Consider the following 27568-nt stretch of genomic DNA (forward strand, 5'->3'; position numbering starts at 1 on the left):
CCGCTTGAGACTCAGGCAAGGTATGTCAGCTCCTGTGTTCTGTTCTACCAAGCTCCAATGCAAAATAGGCATAGAAATCCAGGCTTTCAGAGTGCTCGTGGCTACGGTGGCCCTCATTTAATGACAGGCTGAAAACACAGACGCTGTACTTATCCAAGCTGTGGCACCCAGGGCCCAGCACGACCCCCACTCCCTCCCACATGGGGATATCCCAACAGCTAGGCAGGGAGGATCTGAGAAATCTCTCAAGTCCTGCTGACCAGAGACCACTGGAGCCCAAGGGGACAGATAACTAGAATTCGGGACTCTGGGAGTCTTCCAAGGAAAAAAATTAGCTGGTAAAGGAATTCAGGAGACACAGGAGAAGAAGCTTCCTACAGGAGTATAATTTTGGTCCCCACTTCAGAGGTCTGCAAAGAGATACCATTAAGGGCTTGTGGATAGGTGTTTCTACAGCTGTTCTTCACAAAGGTCAAACAAACCATTATTCTCTGTGGCTGTCTTAACAATGAAGAAACACACATCTCCACTGTGCCCACTGTGCTGCCCCTTGGGGTCTGTGGAAGGAGAGGCTGGTTACCATGAGTGACACTTGCTCCCTAAGCTGCATCTCTTCATGAGATGAGATGGCTCCTTGTTCTAACGACTGTGGTTGTTTTGACAAGATTTGCCACTGTGCACTTTGCAAACAGCCTTTCCTGACATTTGGAGCACTTTGCCCGTGGTCTTAGTAATACTGGTGAAGGCAACATGACCTGGCACACGCCCCCACTGTTCTGTCAACAAATAAACAGGCTCACGTGGAAACAATCTTAGCACTGGGAAGGGATAGAGCCGTTACCCCTGCAAACGTGGCGGTGTCTTCTAACCTTGAGCCCCTGGCTTGGGACCCCAGACAGACCTTCTTTTGCAATGATTAACAGAACTGTATTTTTTTTTTTTTTTTTTTTTTGGTGGTACTGGGGGTGTAACCCAGGGGCTTTTCTACCTTTGGGCTATACTGCCAGACCTATTTTTTATAATTTATTTGGAAACAGGGAAACTGTTGCTGAGAGCCCCACTAAGTAGCTGAGGCTGGCTTCGAACCTGTGCGATCCTCCTGTCTTAACCTCCCAAGCGCTGGAATTACAAGCATGCGCCACCACGCCCGGCAACAGAACTGTATTTTTATTACAAAACTTATACATAATTTTAAACCCAAATCAGAAAATGCAGATAAAAGAAAAAACTAATGCATGCCTATTGGTCTTTCAACACGTGATGGCACTAATTTACTTCATCTTCATGACAGCCCTTTGAAAGAGGCTTCCCCATGACTCCCATTTTATAGACGAAGAGACCGAGGCATGGTTCCAATCACACAGGATTTATTCTCTGTATTATGATAACGAGATCTTCTGGAGACATTGTAAGGATACGGGAGGAGAATGTTTAATGAGACACAAATCATAATTACGGCGACTAGTCATTCAAACTAATAACCTTGCCAGGGCTGCCAAGCCGCTCAGAGATGGGGCTGAAATTCAAACACGAGCAATATGGAGCCGAAGACTGTTGTTGTATACACTGCATCGTAGGAACATTAAGATCTCCTGTAATCCCTGTGATAGTGCTCCTAACACATGGCACAGACTCTTTTACCCTGGGACCATGATGGCTTACATATAGAAAAGAAAAAAAATATCAGAGCCAAGGTGGTATTTCTCAAACCACTTGTTGATACGGCTGGTCCTCTGTATCCTTGGGCTCTGTATCCATGGATTTAACCAACTGAGGGCCAAAAATATTTAAAAAAGAATTACATCTGACCTGGGTACATTGTGTGCACCTGTAATCCCATTACTTGGGAGGTTGAAAGAAGATCTCAGGTTTAAGGGCTGCTTCAGCAATTTAGTGAGACCCTCAGTAATGTAGAAATACCTTGTCTCAAAAAAAAAAAAAGGGCTGGGCATGTAGCTCAGAGGTAGAATGCCCCTGGGTTCCATCCTAAGTACCAAAACAAAAATACCATCTGTATTAAATATGTAAAATCCTTTCCCCCTGTTATTACATTATGTTAGGTATTAAAGTAGTCTAGAGACATTTTAAAGTTGATGGGAAGAAGTATGTGGGTTATGTTCTCTAGAATTCCGTGTAAGAGTCACATGCAGCCAAGGGCTTTGGCATTCACAGGGCTCCTGGAGCCGATCCCCTGGACGCCGAGGGAGACTGTGCACCTGTCCTTCCATATCATTAAACATTCTCTCGCCACATCAGTTTACGTGTCCTGATAGAATTCAAATGCAGGACGCGGCGTAATTGATTGAGCATGTCCCTCACGGTTGGGCCTCTGGTTTGGTTCTTTAAACAAAGATCCAAGAAAAACCTTTCTCGCTGGACTTTATACGTATTTGATTATGTGAATTTGCTGACTTAAAGCGCACAAAGGACCCTTTTCGAAGCCATTTGATTCTTGCTGCTAACATACCCAGCAAATGAGTCGTACTGATTTGTCTTTCTACCCCAGCTCAGGAGAAAGCCTTTGTCCATAGCTGCCTCTAAACACACTGCAGGAGCCACCCGTGCTTGGCCTGGAATGAAGCTGGTGACCCGGCAGGAGGCCACCTGGTGCATACATGGTAGACGCTGAAGTCCACAGCACGATCAGACTAAGAGACGGGTCCAAACATCACTGTGAACTGGGCGGGTGGCTCATACCTGTAATCTTAGAACTTGGGAGGCTGAGGCAGGAGGATTGCAGATCCAAGGACAGCCTCCGCAGCTTAGTGAGACCCTCTGCAATTTAGTGAGACCCTGTTGCCAAATAAAAAATAAAATAGGGCTGGGGGTATAGCTCAGAAATTAAACGCCTTTGTGTTTGATACCCAATCTCCCTCTCTCTCTCTCTCTCTTCCTCTCTCTCTCTCTCTCTCTCTCTCTCTCTCTCTCACACACACACACACACACACACACACACACACGTATGCATGCACACACGCACACATGCACACAGTGATTTGCTTTTCTGTGTTGAAAAATAGATTTGAGATCTACTTATTTCTGTAAAGTTACCTCTCCAATAAATAACCATATCATTGATTCAAATATTGGGGGAAAAATGGCATGGGCTTTGGAGGTACACTGACACAGTTCAAATCTCAGTGGAGTTGAGTATCCACCCATGTAGCCAGGGTGGGGTACTTTATCGACCTCAATGGCCTAACGTACTTAGAGTGACGGACACGCAGTAATACCCAGCAGTCACTCAAAAACCCAATTTCATTTTATTCTACTGGCCACAATATCCAGTTCAGGGATGGCAGAAAGGGCACAGGGAGGCCTGAGGAGCCTTCAGGAAGTTGTCCTCAGCTCGGTATGGGAGGTCTCTTTGTGCCTCAGTGACTCTAGAAATATGTGCTTTCCTGTAGAGATTCCTGCAGAGTCTGAAGAGACAGAGTTTTGGTCCAAGTCCTCTAGTTCTGCCCATTCTAGCCAGTGCTAGTGGAAGTGACTCTATCTAGGTTCACAGCTCAGTACGCTCAGGGCCCCTCATGGGGAAACCCTCTCTCCCCACCCTTTGGGGCCACGATTCCAATAAAACAGAATCAACCATTTCTAGAAGGTCACACTAAAAGTCACTGTACGTCCAAATAGTTCTAGTTTTACCACTCTAAGGTGGAACTAGTTGTTGAAATTACTGCAATCAAATTTTGGGTTAAGAATTAATTAACTGAGGTTAATCTGTTTCTTAATTGTGAGGGAAATGGGCTGTGCTATCAAAAAATGAAAATGGACCCATGACCCGTGATCCTGTTCCAGTCCCTACAGCCTCACCTCAAAGTGATGATTAGTAAGTGCAATTCAGTGTGTGGAGTGGGGACCTCGGACTCAGGTGCACGGGGATGCGCAGGACCCGCTGAATGACGCCGACACTCTTCTACCATTCTGTCCAAGGACCCCCTAGGCAAGCATCAGCCAGCGAGGCCCCTGAGCCAAACTCAGCCTGATATCTCTACTTGGTGACTCGTGAGCTAAAAAAAATGCTTTTTACATTTTATTTTTTTATTTTTTATTTATTTTATTTTTTTATTTTTTATTTTTGGTGGTACTGGGGTTCCTGGAAGCCCTTCTACCTCCAGGCTACACTCCCAGACCTATTTTAACATTTTTATTTGGAAACAGGGTCTCCTAAGCCAGTGCACGCGGCTGGCTTCGAACCTGCGGGATCCTCCTGTCTCTGCCTCCCAAGCGCGGGGATTACAAGTGTGCGCCACCACGCCCGGTGCTTTTTACATTTTAAATGGTTACATTAGCCAGATAAGTACCTATATAATATCCTTAGTTTGGTTTCTTGGCCCCCAAAGCCTAAACGATTTAGTGTTGGCCCTTAAAGAAGATGACTGCCTGCATCTCACCTAACAGGTGCGCCTATAGCTCGTGGCTTCTTAAGTTGTTGAATGGGATGCCATAATGTCACCTATTCTATGAAGTGGATTGTGCTGTATGGAGCCCCCGAATATGCTGATAAGTAATAGGATCAACAAACATTTATCCCAAGGGAAAGGTATAAGCAAATGAGATACTCTTTAAGACAGAAATGAAAGCAGTGTGGATACCAGGTGTGATGGTCAGGTATAGAAGGTCCCCGAAGAGCTCAGGGTTGACATAGTAAAGTCATGAGGGTTGTAACCTCGTAGCAGATAAGTCCTTTGTAACGAGTGTTTGAAGTTCACCTATACAGGTCCATCACAGTGGATTTACTGGGTGTAACCTAGGCAGGTGGGGTGTGGCTGGAGAAGCTGGGTCCCTGGGGGTGGGGCCTTAGGGACTGTGCATGTGTCTTTGGAACCCCTTGCTGGCTGGCTCTCTTTGCTTTCAGCCTCCATGATGTGAGAGCAAAGCCTCTCTCTCTCTCTCCCCACCCCTCTCTCTCCTTCCCATTGCCATATCTTGAGTTTCTGACCCTGACCTCACCTGGACCAAACCTGGGATCTCCAAGAAACTGAGCAAGTAAATATTTCTCTAAGCTGTATGGTCAGTTGTTTTGGATTATAACAGTGAGAATGTCGACTAAGACCTCAGGCATTTTGAGACAGCGTGATGGCTTGACACAATCCATCGCTAATTTGTCTTAATCGGAAGCTGTGGCTTCTGGTCACCTTTCCTTAAGCTGATGTCCAATGGGAACTCATCATGGCTACCGTAAAGGCCCAGGGCCTGGCTGGAAGCCGAGCTCAGTAAAAGCATGAAATAGCTTCCTCCCAGAGACTCCACCAGCTCTTCTTAAATGTTTGGTCGTTCTCTATATGTGAAGAACAAGGCCTATTTTTCTCCACTAGTTTAAGCCAGAACACAGCAATTCTTCTTAAATCAGACAGTGCTTTTACAATCCAGACTGTTAGCAAGGATGGGACTTAGAGTCATGTTACTGAAGCTCAATAATTGGAAAACTACGCACACTGATCATACTGCTTGGCTGATAAAGGGGGGACCCCAGCTTTCTAAAAGAAAGGACTTTTCTCAGAACAGAGAAAGTCCTTCAGGGTTTTTTTAGGGTACTTCACAAAATGAGATGGAGAAATTTAAAATGATGGCAAAATAGAAGTACTCTAAATCTCATCATCAGCCTGCATTTCAAGTTATATTTTTGCCATATAAAAACTAAGAAGAAAAAAAAGAAAAAGCTGAGTAGATTAAACATTTGTCAAATCCCAAAAGATGCATCTCTCTTAATGACAAAGTTAAGTATCTCTTGATTCTACATATGTCAAAGAACTACTGATTGTCTAGGAAACCAAGGAAACAAGCTATGCTGTTTATTAATCTAAGGAGCGGCAGAATTTAGATTCAAAGGGGGTAGCTCTTCATGCCTCCCCCTGATCAGGCTAGAAGTTTTGGAGAGTTATTGTGACAGTCAGAGAGCATCCCAAGTAAGCCTGCCTCTCACAATGCCTCTGTGTTGCTTCTGATTCTCTTTAGCCTGCTTTCTCTCTAAGCCAGAGCTCTGCAAACACTGTTCAACAGGGCAGTGTTGGATAGTTAATAATGGCTGGTGGCCCCTCGTGCACACTCAAATGCATTCCTAGTTTTTAGAATGGCATCAGAAGCCCTTGGGCTCTTGTGTCAAGTCCTTGCTCTTCCCTTGTATTTCTCCAAGCCATGCATCCAATCCTCAGCCCTCGTCCATCCACTCTGTTCCTCCCCCAGTGATGCCCCTCCTTCGGCAGCTCCACCCAGCTCTCCACCCATCCTCCGGGCTCAGCCCAACAGCACATCTCCATTTGCATTAGCTGTCACTCCTGTTTTTCTTCCAAGTCAGACAACTCAGTCTTGGCTTCCTCGACGCCCATCACTAAGCCCAGGGATTGGTGGGTGGGCATGGGTGGATGTTCAACACTCTGGGTCAACATTTATCTCTGAAATTTGGGAGCTGGGTCCCCTGGGTGTTCCTCTAAACTTAAAGAGCATGCCGCACTCTCTGCTGTGCCAGCCCAACCCAAACGCACTTCCTGCAGAGCAAGGGGCTTCCATCTGCTTCCTGATTCTCTGATGTCATTATATTGACTTTGGAAGTAGATGATCTCAAATTCCTGTGGATGTAGAGCTCGTGGGCCAATTAAGCATCACGTTAGGTTGTCAAATGTCTAATTTTCCCGAAAGATTGTGGGAAAGGGGTTACGATCACCCTCATTGTGGCAGGGGAAGAAACTGAGGCTTGGACAAGGCTGAGTGACTCACCCCAACTTTCAAGGACACTAAGAGGGAGCAGCTGCTATGCAGCAGGACGTGAAGCTGGTGTTCCTGCTCTTGTCTCCCACCAACAGGTACCAGCTAGCCCGAGGTCATGCTTCTGATCAGACACAATTAGAGTGACTGATGGCCCACCTTGGCGTGGTGGGGGCATGGCCATCAGTAGGATGCTGAGACTCATTGGGGTCTCCAGAAATCTGTCTAGAGGGGGGAGGTGGAAGCAGCCACAACATAGGACCCATCCTGCCCTGTCTCTGCCGTCCACAGAAGCCTGGCCCTCCTGCCAATGAATGTCAGACCCTAGGCATCAGACGTCTGCCTTGGGAATGTGCCGTTCCCTTTTATTTGCGACCCGACAGAACAAATGTAGTGCTTAAGCCTGTTCATTGTTTGTGTTGCATTTGCAAGGATGATGCATTATTTTAAAAATAATAAGACAATTTATTCCCATCTACTTTTTCCTCCTCTGCTTTCTCTGCAGTAAGTGATTAAAAAAAATGAAGGAAAATTATCCTGATGAAAATATTTATGACTAAATAGCTCGCAGAAATGGTGCGGATGCTACTATCTAACTAATTCTGGTCCCACCCACCAAAACAAAGAAAGAGAGTGTTCCCGGAGCGTGTGATTGAACTGTGTGTAATTATCGCCAATGTTTTAAACATGATGATAATGAGAAAAGTATTAGCACTAGATTAGAGCAGCCTCAAAACATTTATTTATTTTTCCTAAGAATATGATGACTCTCATTTTTTATTCCAGAAATAGGGGGGACGTGAACCCAGATTCTGCAGCAGCTCGACTTGCTAGCATCATTTCCCAATTTCTTTATACCGTGTTTCTAGAGATGCAGCCCACATGGTATTGTTTTAAGGTGAGTCCTTTTGTCCACATGCACTGTTCTCTTCTGACTCACAGCTGTGCATTCATGTTTGTTGGCTACTTGGCATAAAATGTTTCCTTAATATTTTGTTTTTTCCCTCTGACATATTCTAGGACTCTTGAACATCCCATAGCAAATAAATGCACAGAAATTTAAAAATCTCCAGTGACACTTCCCATGAAAAGAAAGAAAAAAATTCTCTCAATTTTTCACATTTGGTGTAAAAAGTCTCAGAAAACCCTTTGCCAGTTGAAGATAGAAAATAAACCACAGTCACCATCCCGTATGTGTATTTTTATGGGCAGGCTATCACCTTCCTTAGATTATCTGGAAGCTAATACATAATAAAGTAGGAGGAAAAATCCAAATAAAGATCAGAGAGTGCAGGGCTCAAACGCCTTCAAAAGCCTAGTCGTCTTTTCACAATGCAAATGGTAAGATCACTCTTAAAGGGCCTTTTGGGGGGAACCGTTTCCATTTGCAGAAAAAATGAAACAAAAAAAAGAAAGAAACAAAACCCCTGGCCATTAGCTACTCGGAGTTGCTGCAAATTTTGGTCATGTTCAGAAAAGTTGGCACATTTCTGCTGATGAATTTCAGCCTCGCAGCCAAGATGATCATCTAAATAAGCCACTTATCAAACGTTAGGGACCTTTATCCGATTTTATTTTGTTGTGCAGTCAGACATAGTTTAAAAACAGAGACAGAACTGCCAGAAGAGAGTGGCTAAATGTGGCTCTAGAAAAGAATGAAACAGTGCCCGGAATGAAACCAATTTCATCGAGTTGGATATATGGCCCTTATTTTCTCCAAACATTTCCCAAATATTTAAGCAAGAGGAACAGATCCTCGTGCGCACCCTATTCACCATGTGATGAATGTGTGTTTCTCACGGCCTCCCACAGTTCTTGGCCCAAGATGGGTGGTAAAGTGAATCTATTAGATTATGGATTGATTACACAAGGTGAGACTAAGCTCTGAAGTAATTCCCTCTGTTTACACAACCGTTCTAGAATATGGTCCTACAATATAGTCTGAGATAATATAAACTGAAGAAACATAGGGCATGTATCCATCCATCTATCCATCCATCCATCCATCCATCCATCCATCCATCATCCATCTATCCATCCATCTATCCATCCATCCATCCATCCATCATCCATACATCCATTGGAAGACCTCTCTCTACTGAGTGCCTATTACTATAACATGTTTGGAAGTATATTTGGCCATGACAGGACATACAGAGGACAAAGGTTCAAGGTCCCTTGCTGAATGATATATACGATCTGGTAAGATTTCAAAGAAAGTACAGGGAAACATCCCTGGTTTCCAAGGGAAGCTTGATATCTATTAACACTGGCCTTACAATATGCAAGAGTTAGTCCGGCTGATGTCCCTGCTTCTAGAGGGAGATAGGTCCTCTATCTCCCTCTCCTCCTTCCTCTTTCCTTTCTTCTTTCTTTTCTCTCTCCTTTCCTCCTTCTTTCCCTTTTTCCTTCCTTTTAGCAAATAACTTTTCAAGCATGCATTAAGGGCTGGAAATAAGTCAAAGAACAGTTGGACAAACTCTCTCTCCTCCTGAACTCTGGACGGCCGGTGCCATGCTCAGCAAGCAGGCTGGAGCAGCTCAGCAGGCGCCAACAGTGGCCCGGACCAGGCCCCAGCATCGTCTCCCTCCCTGTGTTGCCTGATCAGCCCCGGACTCTGGAAACCTGGCAGAAGACTGACACTCTATTCATTTTCATTGAGTTTCCAATTTTGGTTCAATTGCATGGATCTTTTTTCTTTGGGGGGAGCTGCATATGTGCTCTGGTTGGAAAATGCTTAATTCAGCTCCCAGTATGACACACCTATTGCAGCTTAACAAAAGCCCCAAGGAAAAGATCATGAGCTGGGGGTACACTTGTCCTCCTGGAAAACTTAAAAAATGGACTGATAGTCTATGCTCTAGCTCCCTTTCTACACAGACTTACAGAATACTGTCTTTCTTGACAAAGAGAAGCTGAGATGGTGAAATTGCTGTTGTTGTTGTTTTTTTTTTTTTAAATCTTATCCCATGAGAAGAACTTGCAAGAAACCTTGGGGAAATTTAGGGTTATAGGGAAGCTGGGGTACGTGTGTGAGTGATTGCGTGTTGATTGTGAGTGTATAATTATGTGTGACTGCGTGTATGTTGGTTGTACGCGCGTGTGCGCGCGCGCGCGCACACACACACACACACACACACACACACACACACACACACACTGCGTGGAGGTCAGGAAATCTCTGAGAAATTCCTACTGGGCTCCCAAGAAGAATAGAAGATGGCGGTCATAAAGTAGGGAGGGTTGGGGAGAGAACGTGAGGCAAAGTGTAGGAAATGCGCTCAATACTTTTCTACTTTTCGATTTTTTTAAAACTAGAAATAATTACATTTTCCAACTGACAACCACAATTTAATACGATTTCTTCCTCCTCCCGCTGGTGATTTTCCATTCCCAGCTACTGTTTGCTGCCTTTCGAGTGTAAAATCTTAAGGGCATTTTAGGCTCATTTTCAACTTTATTCCTTTCTGCCAACCAACTCATGATTAGGAGCTTTAGAGGCGCTCACCCTGTGCCAGGCAGTAGGGATATGACCGTGCATACGGCTATGATCTCTGTTCTCAGGACGTTTATAATCAGGCCAGCACTGCTCACCAGAACTTTCTGTACCACCTAATATTCAATGCCTGTGCTGTCCACTGCAGTGGGCCCCGGCCGCAGGTGACCACTGAGCACTTGATATGGGGCTACTGTGACCAGGAAACTGATTTTTAATTTCTATTAATATGAATTCAATTGAAGTAAACGTATCTGGCCAGTGATCACTTATTGGACAATGCAGATTAAGCCAGAGAGAAAGAAACTGTTCTTTAGAGAGACAAGTTACCATGTAAACAGCATTTGGTAAAGGCCAAGGGTTGGTCACAGATACGTGCAGCCCAAGACTGGGGGACAGACAGGGTTGTGGACAGCTCAGGGGGGTGGGGACGGCTTCCGAGAGGGGCTTGACCTAACCCGGAAGCTCAGCTCAGGAAATCAGAGATACAGGAGATGAAGGGTCATGTGACCCCTGTGTCTATTTCATGAAAAACACCAAGAGAAGATCACGGGGCCATGGGGGAGACCCAGCAGTGCCATGGGCAGAGTTCTGGGCACAGGACATGGGGGCCTCCGAGAGCTCAGGCCTGGGCTGAGTCTGGAGCAGGATGGGAGGACCTGGGGCAGAAGGCGGGGTGGCTGATGGATGCAGAGTGAAGGCTGGTTTAGGTTTGCTGTGACTTTCCTACCAAAGGGGCTGATGGTCGGCATAAGGGTGAATCTGAGACTTAGGAAAGGGCAGGAGCTCTTTCCGATGGGGACATAAACGGTGGGGGGGGCACTTGCCCACTTTCAATGGGAAAGCTGACACCAGCTCTGTGTGACCACATTTCATGCAACTCATTATGGAAAGGGGGCTGGAGAGTCCCACAATTAATTAATTAATTTGCTGCTGGGGATTGAAGCCAGGGGCATTCTACCTCTGAGCTATACCACCTAGCCTTGTTTTATCTAATTTTTTAGAAAACGGGGTCTCACTAAATTGCTGAGGTGGCCTTCCTGGCTCTGCCTCCCAAGTACTGGGATTATAAGTGTGTAAACCATGCCTGACCCTCCAGAATTTCTGACTTAAAAAAAAATGCATTTCCACCTGGAAATGCAAATTTGTGTTAAATCTGAAATCTAAGCAGTCTAGCTAACAAAACTAACAGCTTTAAAACACCAGGCAAGACTAAAGAGCCGGCACATGGACCAGGGGCACCCGTTTGGGACACGTGGCCGAGGGTCGGGTGGACGAGATTACAAAAAGCCAAAGGGGAGAAGGGCAGAGGCCGCAGGAAGAGGAGTTCAGGGGAATTTAGGGTTGCCGACAGCAGAGGATGGGACAAAGCCAGCTAACTGCATCAAGGACAGCCGTCCAAGGTGACCTTGGGCAGAGCCACCTCCTGTCCCCTCCCCTTTCACTCTGGGCGTCAGTACCACAAGGGCCTAAGGAAACAGAGACATCGGGTTGGAAGATCACCACTAGGCTCCCACTTCCCAGTGTGGCTCCTCCCAGCCACAGTACACATCTCCTTTCTGCCCGTCCCATAGAACGCGCCCCTGACTCTTCTCCATCGCCCCTGGGTGAGAGCCACCATCTACACCCAGGAAAAAGAAAACATTTCCTCTCAGCTCACCTCCCTGTCCAGCAGCGCAGGTGACACCACGGTGACAATGTCTCCTTTCTCGGGATCGATGTAGAACATGTTCGGAGACGGCTTGTCAGGCGTCTGCTGACGGATATTATACCGCAGGAGGGCATTGTCGGTGGCTGGGTCATCCGCGTCGAAGGCTGTCATCCGCATCACCGTGGTCCCTGCGGGGGCAGGACCAAAAGGTAGGAGATGGTTAGAGGGGGTCAGTGACAGGCAGGGCCCCTCCATGACTTGCCAGGGCCAGGGAGTCATGTGCCAATCACTTCCTGCATTACAAAGAGAAAGCATTTCCCAAGCTCGGCTGGCTATGTCTAGCCTTTCTTCCCCGCTCCATCACATTAAAATACCTGAAATAAAGAAAAGAAATCTCAGCCGCTCAGCAGAATGACAGCTTTATTTTCCTTCTGCTGACCGACTGTCGATGGCCCCAGGGCTCTCATTCCATTGCAAATGTGGCTTGCAACAGCGATGTTTATGGTGAAGGCTTTTATAGAATGCCTACTGTGCGCACCTGGGCTGGGACGTGGGGAAACGACGGCCCACAGAGTCCTGTTACCTAGAGTCCCGGTGCTCTGATCTTAGTAGGAGAACTAGATAAAGATCTAAAAATAACAAATCAAAATAATAAAATGCATCAAGTGCCCCAAGGCAGCATGAATTTAGAGAACAACCTCAGCTGGTCCGGGGTTTAGAGGAGGCTCCCCATGCGGACTCCTGCCTGGTAAGGAGATGCGGGTACTGTGCAGGGGAGACCTCCCATAGGAAAGTGATTTAAAGTGTGGGGAACAGGAACAAACATTAATTGAGCGCCTACTGAATAGTAGCCATAATTTTTCAGGCACTTCAAGAGCAAAGAGAAGGGCGAGAGGGTCTGGCTCTGTCACAGACGCATGGGAGACACGGGAACAGGATGGATTCTATGATGAGCATGTGGGCACTGTGATTATGCCCAAGGCCGATAAGATGACAAGTCTTGCTCACATGGCTAAAGTGAGGGGAAGGGGGCTGTCGACTTTCAAGGACGACTGGGCAGTAACTGACAGAAACAACGCAGATGCCCTCTTCTCTCAAGACATGTTCTTGCCTGTCACGTCAGCAAGGGGTCTGTGCAAGGAAGTTCATGGGAAGATGATCTGTCATGGTGAAACAGTTGGAAACAACCTAGCTGCCCAACAAGAGGGGAATGGATAAAATGCTGGCCTCCTCACGCGAGGAAACTATTCTGCAAGTGAGCTTTAAAGCGTTGTAGATCGTACATGTTCTTTTAAAAAATTTTTATTGGTGCACTGTAGTCATACCTCTTGATGGGGTACAAGATGGTGGAGGCATACATGCACGCCTCACCCAATTAGCCCTGATCCAATTCCAGCCCCATTCCCTCATGGAAAAATTTCTAGGACAAGTAATGAAGTAACCAGGGTCAGCTTGAAGAGTGCTGTCCATGTGATGATGTTAATTCTTGTGAACCTGCTTGGGGGCAGAAAATTTCACATGTGTATCTCTTTCTGCAGGTACAATTTATGTCTATACATGTGAAGAAGGTCAACAGAGGTGAGTACCATACTACTAATGGTGATTCAATTTGGGGAAGCTGAGAGGGGACTGGGATTAGGGCTGGTTCACGAAAGTTCTTAGCCTAATATGCAATGTCTGGGTTATTTTCACAAGGTAGATGTATTGCTTTTGGGGTTCAAATTTAATTTGGGGGAAGGTAGGGAGTGGAGAGGGGGGCCAAGGGAGAGCCCGTCAAGTACTGTGTGCATGTATGCCACTAACACTATAAATGACATTGTGACGTGAAACTACATTGCATCGATAAAAGTATAAAAATGTTTAATTTGAAGAGGGAACAATCACAAGTCCTCAGAGCAACGCGGTCAAGAGTTGAATTAGATGAATGTTCCTGTTCCTCCTGACAGTTGTGGGGTCGCCAGAATTGGCTCCTAATTCTAACCCTAGTCCTAATTCTTCATGGCTTTGACCTAGCTGGTAAGAGAGCGGAGCAGTAGACCTATGGCTTCCAGAAGGAATATTTACACACAGAACATACTGAAGACTGAAGAAAACCAAATCCATCCACAGCTCAACCAGCATCCCAAACCACTTCTCCTATCTAACACGCTTCCCCAGTCAGGTTGGTGGCCCCACAATTATAATCGGCTCATCAGACATTGGGCCTGACTGCTTGGGAAAGTGAAGGGAATCTAGCCACCATAGCGATCGGGCCTGCTTGTTAAGTACTCTCGCTTCTGCTAATACAGCCCTTCTGTCAGCGGTCCAAGGCACCTTTTCTATCGGTCTTGTTTCTTTGCCTTTGAAATTGTCCCAGAGCCAGCTTCAGGGTCTAGGTTAGGAACAGAACATGGCTGGCAGGTGCAGCCCCCCAAGTCTACCCCAGGACTTTGGACAGTGGCTCTGAACCCAGCATTCTTCCCCACGGAGGCATACTGTGGAACCTGAGTTCTTTACCCAGTGCTCTAGACAGCCTTCCTAATCGGGGAAGACAGGGCTCCCTGAGGATCTCTGGCAGAAATCAGAGGCAGACCGCGGGACTGTGATCTCGCCTGGGGACCTGCTCAGTGGGTATCATGTGGCTGGCCAAGGGCAGAGAGAGGCCTTGACCTCATCATCGACGCCACACCAAAGTCTCAGGTTAAGTGTAGTTGACACAGAGCCTTGCGCTCAGTGTCTAATGAATGCTTAATTGACTGAGTCCGAGCCCCACTTCATCTGCTTTTAATTGGAGCCATAGCTGAACAAGAAAAAGAAAGTAGACAATAAAGTCATCCTGGCTTGCGGCTGACATACACATTAGACTGATGAGAGGAAGAAAAAGGAGAGCCGGCTCGGGCTGACAATCCCGAGTTCTTACCAGGAACTCACTGGGGAACTCCTTTGTTTTTACAGATTTGATAACACAATATAGCCAAAGGTCATCCTGGAAGGCTTGCATGCCTATGCAGAAAATGATTTTATTATAATGAATTGCTAGGGAATAAATGAGCCTGGTCTTAAGCCCCATTTCTGTCTCCACCCAGAGATACGTGGCTGGATTCACTTCTGCATAAACCCCACATCTGAGGAGCCTGCACAGTGCCGAGGCACCTAAATAGGTTTGCGGCACTGAAGAAAACTACTTTGGGGCTACATGCGTGGGTTCAAGTCCGTCTGTCCGTCCTTCCTTTCTTTTTCTCTTCCCTTCCTTTCTCTCTCCCTTCTTGTTTCTTTCTTGGTACTAGGGATTGAATCCAGGAGCACTCTACCTACCTCTGAGCTATATCCCCAGTCCTTTCTTATTTTGAAACAGATCTCAGGGTCCCATTCTTGTACTCTTAGTTGCAGAGGGCCTTGCTAAGTTGCTGAGGCTGGCTGCAAACCTGTGATCCTTCCGTCTCAGCTGCCCAAGTCTTGGGATCCGGTCTTTCTTAACTGTGTCACCTGGGCCGGGTGAATCAACCAATGTCTCTGGTCTTCCCGTGTGCCATGGTAGGGTAGTAGCATGGTTTCCCTCTTGGTCACTGAGGATTCAGTGGGGTTATCTATTTAAAGGATGTGGTCCAGTGCTTGATAGACGGCTGTTCAGAGAAAGATGGCTTTCATTATCAAACCTGTCACAGGTGGCTCTGAATCAATCATGGTAGCATAGACAAAAGACTTAGAACACAGATGTTTACGAGCCCAGGACCTGGCCTGTCCCTTACCCCAGAGGTGCCAAATGCCCTTTCCTCTGTCCCTCCCACCCTGCCTTGGTCTCAGTGCATCGATTTAACTTTCTATCAGGGCGATCAGAAGCTTACATGAACACGTATATGCACACACTCACATGTATGCTCTACCTGTAGCTTCTCCATTTGTAGCGCTAGTCCTCTTCTAGGACCAAGTTCTAACCTGAATCCTCGTCCATCACCTGAGCCCAGTGTCCTGCATCCCTCTTCCAGAGCCTCCCCTGGATGCCACATTATTATTATTATTATTATTTTTTTTTTTTGGTGGTACTGGGGTTCCTGGAAGCCCTTCTACCTCTGGGCTATACTCCCAGACCTATTTTTACATTTTTATTTGGAAACAGGGTCTCCTAAGCCAGCGCGTGCAGCTGGCTTCGAACCTGCATGATCCTCCTGTCTCTGCCTCCCAAGTGCAGGTATTACAAGCGTGTGCCACCACGCCCGGCCACATCATGTGTTTTTACTTCCAGGTTCTACTGTGAGTGGATGATCCTAGACTGGATCCAAGGAACCCAGTGCCATGGGCTCAGCAGAGAAACAAGCGTGGGAAGCATATTGCACAGGCAGTGAGGCAGGTTCTTCCTCGGCAGGGCTTCTCAGTATCTTTACTCAGGAAACACATGGATCCAGTCCATCTCCAAGACAAAGAAGCATGGGGACATTTCCCAGACCCTGCTGTTGAGGGCCCTTCTTCATTTCAGGAACGTCTTTGTGGGATGGGACTCTATGTCTTAAATTCTGAGGTCTGGAGCTCAGTATCACACAGCCGTCCCCCACCAGTGTCCTTTGGCTTGAGCTGTGTGCCTACAAAGTGCCGCAGCTCTGTCTTAATCCATGCTGACCAAGTCTTCAGCGCTTTGTTTGCAGAGAACAGTGGAGCCCTGGCCACTCCTGCTCAGACATTTTTCATAATCAGGCAAACTTCACCACCACCTCTGAGTTCTCTGCTACTCTTGGATCGTGCACTCCGGGCCCAGGTCCAGCGGGGGCAGGGACTCATGCCACGCCAGGGCCGGGTCCTGGTCTCCATGCGGGGAACTCACAGGTTCCTACTGGAACCCAGCAGCTTCCTATCTTGAACTCCCTGTGCATCTGCACGCTTCCAGACAGCAGGATGGCTAACTACAAGACAGACAGGGTCCTTCGCACAACACATTTCTGTCTTCTCCACCATCCCAATATTCTCCATGTCAAAATAAACGATAGTCACCCTATCACTCCCAGAGGCAGACGAGCACCATTGGCCCCTCTGGAGCTAAATGAAAGAATTTCAGGGTGCTGGCCAGAGCCTCGAGTCCCACGGTCATATTCTTTGGTTGAAGGACATGGTAGCCGAGCTGATGGGCTGGCTAGCCGTTGTTGGTGTTGGACAGCCAGCCCCTGCCTCTGGGCTAAAGTTCTCTGAGGAGACTGGAGCATCACCAAGAGCCTCAACCTTGCAGGTGAGTGTCTGAGGCTTGTTCTCCTGTGACTCTGAGCATGTCCAAACCTGTGAGAAGCCTGAGAAGCTGCCAGGGAGGGGCTGTTGCCAGCCAGCTGGGAAGGCAGGGCGGGGTTTCAGAGGACATCTTACTGTGCTCTGAGGTGGCAACATTAGTCTCTGCTCTTGAAATTCTTTTGACATTACCCTCAAACATCACCTTTGCTGGATCACAAAGCGTCAGACTCCTTTTAAAAAAGATCCTATTCCCACACATGAGACACATATAAAGAACAGGGCATTAGGTCTATACTAGCACTGGATTTCATATACATACATACATATGTGTGTGTGTGTGTGTGTGTGTGTGTGTGTGTGTATTTTATTGGTGCACTGCAGTCATACATCTCAATGAGATACAACATGGTGGAGGCACACGTGCACACATCCCTCATTTAGCCCTTCCCCAATTCCCACCCATGCCCTCCCCCCTCCTTCTCATGCTTGGCTTAGTGACTGACTTTGACACGTTGGTGACTGCACACCAGGTGCGTCAGAGAGTTCTTTTCTTCTCCCTCCCATTTCCCTCAGTTAAGTCGCCTTCTTTAGTCATCTAAGGTCCCTCCTTCTTTGACTAGAGTCCCTCCCTTTGACTAGAGTCCCTCCTATGCTCCATTTTCTTCCTAGCTTCTGATATTAGGGAGAATATTCTGATTTTTTTTTTTTTTTACTTTTTGTGATTGACTCATCTCACTCAGCATAACGTTCTCCAGTTCCATCCATTTCCCTGCAAATGATATAATTTTGTTCTTCTTTATGGCTAAGTAAAATCCCATTGTGTACCACTCTGGGAAACAGTATGGAGGCTCCTCTGAAGAATGGGAATCAGCCTACCATATGATCCAGCAATGCCACTTCTGGGTACTGAGCCAAAAGAATGGAAACCAAACGACCACACTAATACACGCACATCTATGTTCAAGGCCACACGCTTCACAACCGCCAAACCATGGAACCGGACAAGAATGGATCACAAATCTATACACGCTGGAATTTTAGTCGGCACTGGATTTCTGACAGTGCGGTTAGGACAACTGTGTGCTTCTCAGGGAAGGCCTAAGGCGCTCCAAACCAGCAGAGCCGCTGTTCCCAGCATCCCGGACTAACAACCAATATGCATACGAGATTAGCCTGAAGTAGCTCTCATTCTCAAACATGAACACAAAACCCCCACAAAATCCTTGAAGCCACAGAAGGGCACTGTATGTGTATTTTTATTTGCTTACCTAATTTAAGAGATTGTTTTTAAAGGCCTGTCCAGTTCTCCTTAAAATAACCGTTTACAGTTAGAGGTGACTTTATCCCCCCAGGGGACATTTGGCAATCTGTGCGGATATATTTGGTTGGCTCCACCAGGCAGGGATGAGACACTGGCGTGCTCTACCAGTGGGTAGAGGCTGGGGACACTGCTAAGCCTCCTACAAGCAAGAAAACCCTCAGACAATCTAAGACGACGCTCACCCCACTGCAGAAGTTTAGTCAACACTTGGTGAATGTATCAGTAAATAAATAAATTACTAAGCTGGGTGTGGAAGCACACGCCTGGAATCTTAGCACTTGGGAGGCTGAGACAGGGGCATCACAGGTTCGAGGCCAGCCTCAACAACACAGGAAGGCCCTCCACAATTCAGTGAGACCCTCTTTCAAAAATAATAAATAAAATAGGGTGGGGGTGTTATAACTCAGAGACAGAATGCCCCTGGGTTCAGTCTCCAGGACCACAAAATTAAGTAAGTAAGAGAATGAGTAAAGGCTGGACACGTTTGTAATCAATTTTCTTCTTGTTTAAGGTAACCATGAAGGGGAAGCAGGGAACAGGAGAATGAAGCACATTGGACCTGCACACAGTCTTCATTACCTCCCAGATTAATTCTGAGCACCAGGCCTGTTGTCTCTAACACTTAGATCTATGTGAAGGATGATGCTTGGTGAAATTGTTTTGTGATTTCCAAACCAGCTGTGTTAGGTGAGGCTAGACTGGGACGCCACAGCAGCTCCGAAATGCCCACGGCTTAGCATGAAAGGTGAATCTCCCATGTACGTTCAATCCACTTTAGGGCCTCCCTGGCAAAGATGGGTCCTTCCCAAGGGCTGACCCAGGGGCCCAACCCCTTGCACCTGGTACCAGGCCATCTGAACATGGGCTCCCTGACTACCGCAGGAGGCGCTGAGGGCCGTGAATCTCACGCTGACTCTCCTAGTGCTCTGGTCAGAATGACACACATCACCCTCTCGTGTCTCCTGGCCAGGTCTGTCCAAAGCCAGTTTTGAGGGTGTGTCGCTTGTACCAGCACACAGAGCCCGATGCTCAGAAGGGCCCTGCGTGAGGGTTAGCCCTCTCCTGTGGCCCGCCAAACAATCATTGTTGAACAAGGAGCCCTGCGTTTTTCTTTTGCAATGGCCGTTCAAATTGTGTAGCCCGTCCTTAGTCACAAGATGTGAGCCAGAGACGCTGGAGTCTGGGAAATGTGTGGACGACCTAGACACTTTGTGAGCAGTGTCTCAGCCATAGCACCCACCCCGGGCCGGGTGAGCACCACTACTTTCTTTAGCTCCAAAGCTGCACCTGTGCATGGAGCCCTCGGCTCATCCCTCCCAGCTGTGAAGCCTGGCCCACTGGCCCAGCGTCCGGCAGCAGCCATCCCGGCACAGCAGCTGCTCAGGGCTGGGGTCCCAGCCCCGGAGCCCAGCTCAGTCTCACGCTTTTCTCCTTCGGGCTCCCACCTCCTGGGCTTGCTACAGACCCAGGGAGCGGCTGTTTCCCTGGGCTCTATCTCAGTTTGCTGGATCTGAAGCTGCCTCTTTCTCTCTTTAATTAGATGCTCGCTTCCACCTCCTTTCCATCTTGGGAATCCGAATGAGGCATGGCCATGTGGCACAGGCCGTGAGCTGCGTCCCTGACTGCTCACCGGAGCCCCTTGGGGGACATTCTAGAGTATTGGCGACATCTGAAACTCAAACCCAGAGATTCTCATCTTGCTGGCCTGGCGCAGGGTCTGGAGAGTGGAACAGATGCGGATTCGGAGCCTCTACTCCCTGGCTCTGTGAGAAGGGCGACATGCTCACCTGCCCCCACTCAGCCTCAGTTTTCTAAGCTGTGGAATGGGCCCACATCTCTGACTATGTAAAGTTGGCTTGAAGACACGTGTAAAATATGAGGGAGGCAAAAGGGTGATCTCTGCAGTACCTCCACAGAGAGAGAGGAACATGCAGACCTACTGTGAGCAGGGAATCGTCCTTCCCATGCCCCTGCTGGGGGCAATTAGGGCATTTCTTTCTTTCTTTTCTTTTTTTGGTGGTACTGAGGTTCCTGGAAGCCCTTCTACCTCCGGGCTACACTCCCAGACCTATTTTATATTTTGAAACAGGCTCTCTTTAGCCAGCGCTGCTGGCTTCGAACCTGTGCGATCCTCCTGTCTCCGCCTCCCAAGCACGGGGATTACAAGCATGCACCACCACGCCCGGCTTAGAGCACTTGTTTCTAAGGAAGGAGAAGTGGAAGCCCAGAGCCGTCAAATAAGTGGCCCAAGGTCACCCCTTCCCCAGCCCCCAGAGACAGATGCCGTGGGCCTATGTTATGGAGAGGGACACAAGGCCGAGAGAGGACAGGACTTGCTGGTCACCCTGGTTGTCCAGCTGGGGCGCGGTGGTCCATGCAGTTCCCGCGGCAAAGTCCCACGGGCCCAGCTTCCCATGCACCTCTACCCAGCACAGCTCATGTCAAATAAGCGTTTCACATGGTGCCTTCCATGTGCAATAATTAGGTTCTCAGAACTCTCTCTGCAGACTGGCTCTAGACCACCTGTGTCCTGACCGCCAACACTTATCTGCAGCCTCCCTGAGGAACATCTGGGAGCCCTAGGGACATGCAGGGCCTGTGACCTGAGCTGAAGTGCAAGACAGATGATGGATAGTTCCAGAAATGCACCTGTTAGGCGGGCCACCTGCCCGAAGTCAAGGCCTGACTCCTGAGAGCTCGAGAGGCTTGCCTGTGGGTGGGGACGGGAGGCTGTAACAAGACAGGAACGAGCTGGGAAGCTGAATTACAGTACGTCTGAGACCCGAGGGACTCGGGACTCGGGTTCAATGGCAAGAAAGCACCGCAAATTGCTGGCGGAGCTGCGATGTTGCTGATTTTGCAAACATGTGTTCCTCAGCTTGATAAGTAAATACATATTGGGGAACATGGTGATGGCACACGCTGTTGTTTTATGGCTTGCAAGTCAGCCGCCCATGATTGATGCTAGCAGTGGAAGTACTTATAAAGTAACACTGAATTAGAAGGAGTCGCTTTACGAGTCTCAGGAAAATGGATCTTTTATGAAGAATAAAAACCTTGATGAAGGAGCTCTATCAGGGTCACACAGAGCTGAAATTAAACACGCCGGGATAGAGACCTAAGCGGGAGCCTGGGGACGGTGGCTGGCCTTCTCCTTGGCCCTCTGTCTCATTGGAGGCAAAGAGCATCTCCATCACCGATTCATTTCTCGCTACCCGAGTGCCACTCTTAAGAGCTGCGTCACCTTCTCCGAGCCTGGAGGACCCCACTCAGGGAGCAACTTTGGTGCCTAAAACTCAACAACGCACATCTGAGCTGTGGGTTGCGGTGGCCGCTGTTATTTTCAGCCGTAGCTCTGGAGCTGGCGGTGTTGGATTCTCTCCCAGCCAGTGGGCTCGGTGCCCCCTCTTGGAGGGGCAGCCTGCCATCCTAGAGTAGAGCTGCTTTCTGGTCCCTGGAGAGCCAGTATCATAAGAAAACAGGAGAGAGGAATTTGGGGGTGTGGATGATGGGGGGATGGGCGAGGAAGCGAGGGGGTGCACATGGGGGACGGGGGCAATGGCTCACTGCTCCCAGAGGCCGGGATCCACTGGACCTGCCACAAGACAGTCGTATACGGCCGAGACGTCATACACTGTAATGCTGCCCGCTTGCAATGAGGATTTCCCAGAAACTGTCTGTGGACAGGCCACAGAGACTTAAGGAGAGGAGCAGGACTCTTGTGTGACACCCTGAGAGTGAGGTTGATATCTCCTGACCTGCGCTGCTCAGGGGCCGAGAGGAACCCAGTGGTCTCCTTGGTGACAGTGTCTTTCACGTGGCCCGAGAATCTCTACTTCATATATAGGATGTGCTTTCCTGGGTCAGTCCTGTCCCCCGCTCTACGTGTCACCAACGTTCTGCCTCGTTGTGGGCCAGTTTTGGGACAGGACTCCCGAGGACTAGGCTGTGTGCCCTTCAACCTGATTAATGTGTTCCTGGGAGAGGCAGAGATGCTCAAAGACTAAATTGCATGGCAATGCGATGCCCATGTATGCATGCACACACACGGCACACGCAACGCACAGGTGGCAAGACAACGCGCTCCCGAGTGTGAGACCGAGGGTGGGGAGGCAACACGCTTCCCTGATGACGTTTCAATGCATTTAGTGGTTCCCAGCCGAGATGGAGGGCGGGGCTGACCTTAATTCAGTATTTTTTCCCCTGCATTATTGACTTTGAAAGGCCTGCCCTCCCTCTATTTCAATATCAGCACTGAAGCCTTGAAGACATTTTCTTATGTCACAGAATAACTTGCCTGCTTACTGAGCACAAAGAGGCAGCCAGGCCTGAAAAGCTGCACTGCCAGCTGCCCCTAAATCCTTTCTCCTGCCAGGAGACAGAGGGTAGATAGAGATTTCTAAGGACTGGGAAATTGGAGGCGCTATTTGCAAACCAAGTTGAAAGGCCCTGGGCACCCACGGGTCAAGAGCTACCCTCCTGGCTCTCGAACTTTCTGCGTTTGCCGTATTGGACCTCTTAATGCGTGTCTGGCCAGATGCGGCCCGGGAGGCTCAAAGTACTGTGGTCCAAAAGGCCCACCTGGCAAAGGAGAGACTCCAGCGGAGCTGTAGAGCTCTGTGCACCTGTTCACACGGCCTCCATGACTCCTTTTACTAAGCGATGGGCACCAACTGTGGGGAAGGGGCAAGCCCTCCCCGTGGGGAGAGAAGCATCAGCCAGCAATCAGGGGAGAGGTAAAGGCTTAGGCTGAGCGGTGGTTTACAGGCAGTTAAATCTCATCAGGAATAAAAGAAGGAACCGGAGGAGAGACTTGGAATAAGGAGACAGAGAGAGAGCACCAGGCAGGAGGCAGCACCGTGAACCACTGACTCGAGCTAGTGGCTCCTGAAGACTTGCTCCACGCGGCACACAGCGGGGCCAGCACTCTGTCCCTCCCGAGATTGTGTTCCAGGGCTAAAGGCTCACCTGTGGCTGGCTGAATCTATTTCCTGAGGCTGTTATAACAAAGTGGCACAGATAGGGGGAGTAGAATCACCCAAATGTATTCTCTCTCTCCCAGTCTGAAGGCTACAGGTCAGAGGCAAGGGGCAGGTAGGGCTGGACTCCCTACCTTTCCAGCCCCTGGGGGCTGTGTGTGACCTTGGGCTCCTCCACTCTTAATTTTTCTTTTTTACTGGTGCATTGTGGTCATACATCTTAATGGGGTCAAAGATGGTAGAGGCACACATGCACCTTCCCCCATTCCCTTCCCATTTCCTCCCCCTCCCTCCTCCTCATGTTTGGCTTAGTGATTGACTTTGATATGTTTGTGAGTGTCCATCATGTACATTAGGGACTTTTCCTCTCCCAACTCCCACCCCCCTCAGAAATTGGATGCTCTCCCTTATACGTGGATGCTAGGGAGAAAATAGGTCATAGGAAGAACTCTAGAAGGTCACATTGACACATTCCGGGGACTGGAGCCTTATCTCCTCTGCTGGCCACAACTCAGCCCAGGGGGTAGTGACTGCTCATGGACGTGGGGCACTGTGCTAAGCACTAACCAGGTCCTTGAGCTCATGAAAACCTCATCATCCTTGCAGATAGGGAAGCAGAGGTGATGCCAAAGCGCACCTGTTCACGTGGCCTCCCTGACTCCTTTTACCCAATGGCGAGCACCAATTGAGGCAGGATAGAAGAAATGTGAGACACACAGAGAAAAAAAGACAGGAGAAGAACTAAAATACAACTTTAATATAAAAGCCTGGTGCCAAACTTCTTGTACCTTTACTTACCAAACCAGTTCTCTCTCCCAAATTCCCGGGAAATTCGTAAATCTTAAAGATAACCTAAGAACCCCTATAACTATCTTGTGCACTGTCAACAAGGCAGATAGGCTATCTTGAGAAAACCTATAATTTAGGGGACTTTGTAGCTCATCCACCAGCCAGATGATGGAGACCACGATCGACCTAAGGATGCAGGGATGAGCAGGCCACCGTATGCCAGCTTGTGACCACTGGACTGACCTCATCCCCACACCCCTTAGCACGCCCACTCTTCACCAGCCCTTGACAGAAGAGTTATCATTCATGATATGTATCCCCTGCCCTGGAGGTGGCCCATGTTTTCTTTGAATGTGTATTTCTTGCTTTCCTAAATAAATGTCTGTCTATATCTCTGACTGCCATATGCTCAAATTTTTTCCATCATGTGAGCCAAAGACCCTGCTGGCCCCAGGGCTAGTTTTCCTCTCTGGGAACTTCGCAACCATGACAGCATGGCTGGGCAGGTGGGGACAGAGTTGGGCCTCTAAGAGCTCAGCGTTCTCCTGGAGGTTCTCCTTGGGCAGTCAAGAACGCTGGGAGCCATGGCAGGTTGTAGGAGGATTGGCCCCCAAACAGAAAACACATACACAGGAATAGGGCCCAAAGAATTCAAGGGCAGTCATCCATTTTCTGAGATTCAACACAGCGATGATAGCCTTGCGTGGTCCTGCCCCTGCAGGGTGGCATTCTGTTCCTAGGGTTAGCTAATGACACATGTCTCACAAAGACACGTGAGTGGCAGGGTCCTAAATCTCTAGGCTCCACTCCCGGGATAGCTCTGTTATCTTTTCAGAAGTGCGCTCGGGAAGATGGATGGGTGATGTCCACTCCCTCTTAAGCTGTATCAGGGGCCCGCTGGATTCAGAGGGAAAGAAATCTCCCTGCCAAGGAAGACACATGCTCTCTATTTCTATAAAAACACAGAAGACAAGGCGAGTTTCTTCCTCATTTCTTTACAATCTTTAAGGAAAGAAAAATGTGCACGGAGTATTTCTTTTTCTCTTGGAATCATAAAAATGTTTGAGTAGAATGAGGGTTTGGGGTTAACTGAGAGCAGAGGGCTCTCTAACAATACCGTCCTTCAATGCCGGTCACTCCTGGTGGTATTTCTTCCTTGTACCGAAAATGAAACGTTCTGGTTAGAATCTTCCACCTTGCTCTTAGGGTCTATTTGGATTGTGGCTGGAGTTCTGGACCATCCTGGGTCCTATGTTTTCTCAGGGAATGATACGAACGAGAGACTGTTTGAAGAGGAGGACACTGAAGCTCAGAGAGAGAGAAATGGGTCCTGGATGAGTCAGATAGAGGCAGAATGAGAGCCAGTCTCTGGCCCGCAGATTCCCAAGCCCAAGTCTTCCCCCTTGTCCACAGCCAGAAACTGAGGCAGAGTGTCCCCTATGCCAAGGGGAAAGGCGGCTGAGATATGATACCCAAGCAGACCAAGGCTTCCCTGTAGGTGGCTGCTCTGTTTGTGGGAGCTGCCAGGCAGGTGTGGATGTTCCTGCACAAGTCATCAACCATGTAACTGCCCCATGTCCTCTCTTGGTCTCTGTTAAACCAAAACAGTTTCCTGGCTTCTCCCTGTGACTTTTCTCTAGTTATTCTTACAGAGGCTTGGGAGCCAGGAAAGCAGAAGGAATATTGGCGCCATGGACCCTACCTTTCAGCACATCTGCTGAAGAGAAGAGAAGAGAAGAGAAGAGAAGAGAAGAGGAGAGGAGAGGAGAGGAGAGGAGAGGAGAGGTGCCGCCATCCTTTCTCGGCATATATGTGCATGAGAAACGCTTGTATTAATCGGCAAAGCCTCACAGAGGCAAGCCCCGAGGAGGAAACGTCATCTCTGGCAAAAATACTCCCTGCCCTTAGATTTCTATACTAATAAGCTCCAATGATGTAAAACGGGATCCCAAGAATTAGGACTGTGGAAGAAGTTGAGTCCGTGAAAGACAAATTTTCTAGTAAAATATCTGAGCCTTTAGACTTTCTCTGTATTGTTCCAGCTGTAATAAAGGGCAGTCAGAATTCAGGGGCTGCAAAATTCCTCTTGGCCTTTCCACAGGCAGGTCCTTTGATCTAAAGATTAGCTCCCAGCCCCTCTCTGCCAGCAGGGGAAGCTGCAAACCTACCTTTTGCCCCATTTCCCAAAGAGATGTAAAACTGTCTCTGGAATCTGGGCCATTTGTTTCCCTCTTAAGAGATGCTAATAAGCTGTTCTCTGGCCTTGACTTAACAAAAGCCTACAGTTTGTGACTCAGCAGTAGGACAGTAAAAAATCCAAAAGTCTGCTTCAAGATTATGCATTAAAGAACAATTATAGAAATCCAGTCACCTGTGTTATAATGTTTTTGCCCTGTCTACTAACTGTAATATAAGTATTGCCTTATAGGGGATGGCGGAGCAGACAGGACTGGACAAATCCTCACCGCAGCCCTATGGATCTTGATAGAGGAGGGCCTGGACTAAGCCCTAGGGACAAAAGACTCTGAAAGGATCAAAGGAGATCCTAGAAGACTGAATTTCTCCAAAACTGACTTGGTGTGACACCCCCCCTCCCCCCTGCCTTCTAGGGTTTAACCTGTGAGGCCAGAAACCTGATTTCAATCACAAAAGCCAAGTAGGCCAACTGTAATCTGTAATCGCCCAGTCCCAGACGAATCTTAAACTGTGATGCCATGGATCTTCCTTTATCCTGTTTATCTTGTTTACACTTAATGCCTCACTGTTGTCCTTTGGTGCTTACACTGGATATAGGGTATAAATATTGGTGATGAAAATTAAAACTTTGTCAATTGCACAAGAGGCCGTCGTCTGTGTCATTTCTTCAGGTTCCTCTCTCCCAAGCCCCCGGGGGTGAAACTCCACACTTACAGGGACTTGAAGGAGCTTTTACTTGCTAAAGGGGGAGGAATCGCTGCAGGTATTAAGCCCTGCAGAACCGCAAGGAAGCCTTTGCCCACCTTTCTGAGAATCTCGGTCCCGAGCGGACTCAGTGCCAGATTTATTGTGCCTGGCTGAGCAAGTCCATCACAGAGAGGAGAGAGAAACAGGGGAGGAAGGACCATTGATAATCCCCAAGGCCACACCTCTAGGGACCCATCCTCAGCAACTAAGCCCTGCCTCTAACATGGTTGTCCTGTCTCCTTGAGGTTGAGGGGGCAACCTAAATCCCAACAATAGCAATGTTCTAGTGTGTGCTGGAGGTCCATTACCCCACTGTGGAGGTCACGAGAGGCCCGCATTCTATGCTTCAGTCAGTAAGCTTAGAGATGGCTCCTTATCTTTCTACTGCTGGTAAGGTTTCTAGGGATGTTCTTGTCACTGTATCTGAGTACATAAATAAAAGTTCCTTGCAGTATCTAGTCCCAGCACTAGGTTACATGTCTTTAAACTGGTAG

The 27568-nt window shown here is 48.2% G+C and overlaps 1 protein-coding gene across 1 annotated transcript in view; it reads right to left on the reverse strand.

Moving 5' to 3' along the window:
- Nucleotides 1–27568, reverse strand: part of CDH13 (cadherin 13) — a gene marked incomplete at its 5' end in the record, with an annotated part of 996866 nt that overhangs the window by 223002 nt on the left and 746296 nt on the right. The window contains one exon of the mRNA XM_080702595.1: nucleotides 11862–12040. Within this exon, the coding sequence (XP_080558721.1) occupies nucleotides 11862–12040 (179 nt within the window). The remainder of the gene's footprint in view (nucleotides 1–11861; nucleotides 12041–27568) is intronic.

Source organism: Muscardinus avellanarius (genome assembly GCF_963383645.1).
Source record: "Muscardinus avellanarius genome assembly, chromosome: 10".
Taxonomy (NCBI): Eukaryota; Metazoa; Chordata; class Mammalia; order Rodentia; family Gliridae; genus Muscardinus; species Muscardinus avellanarius.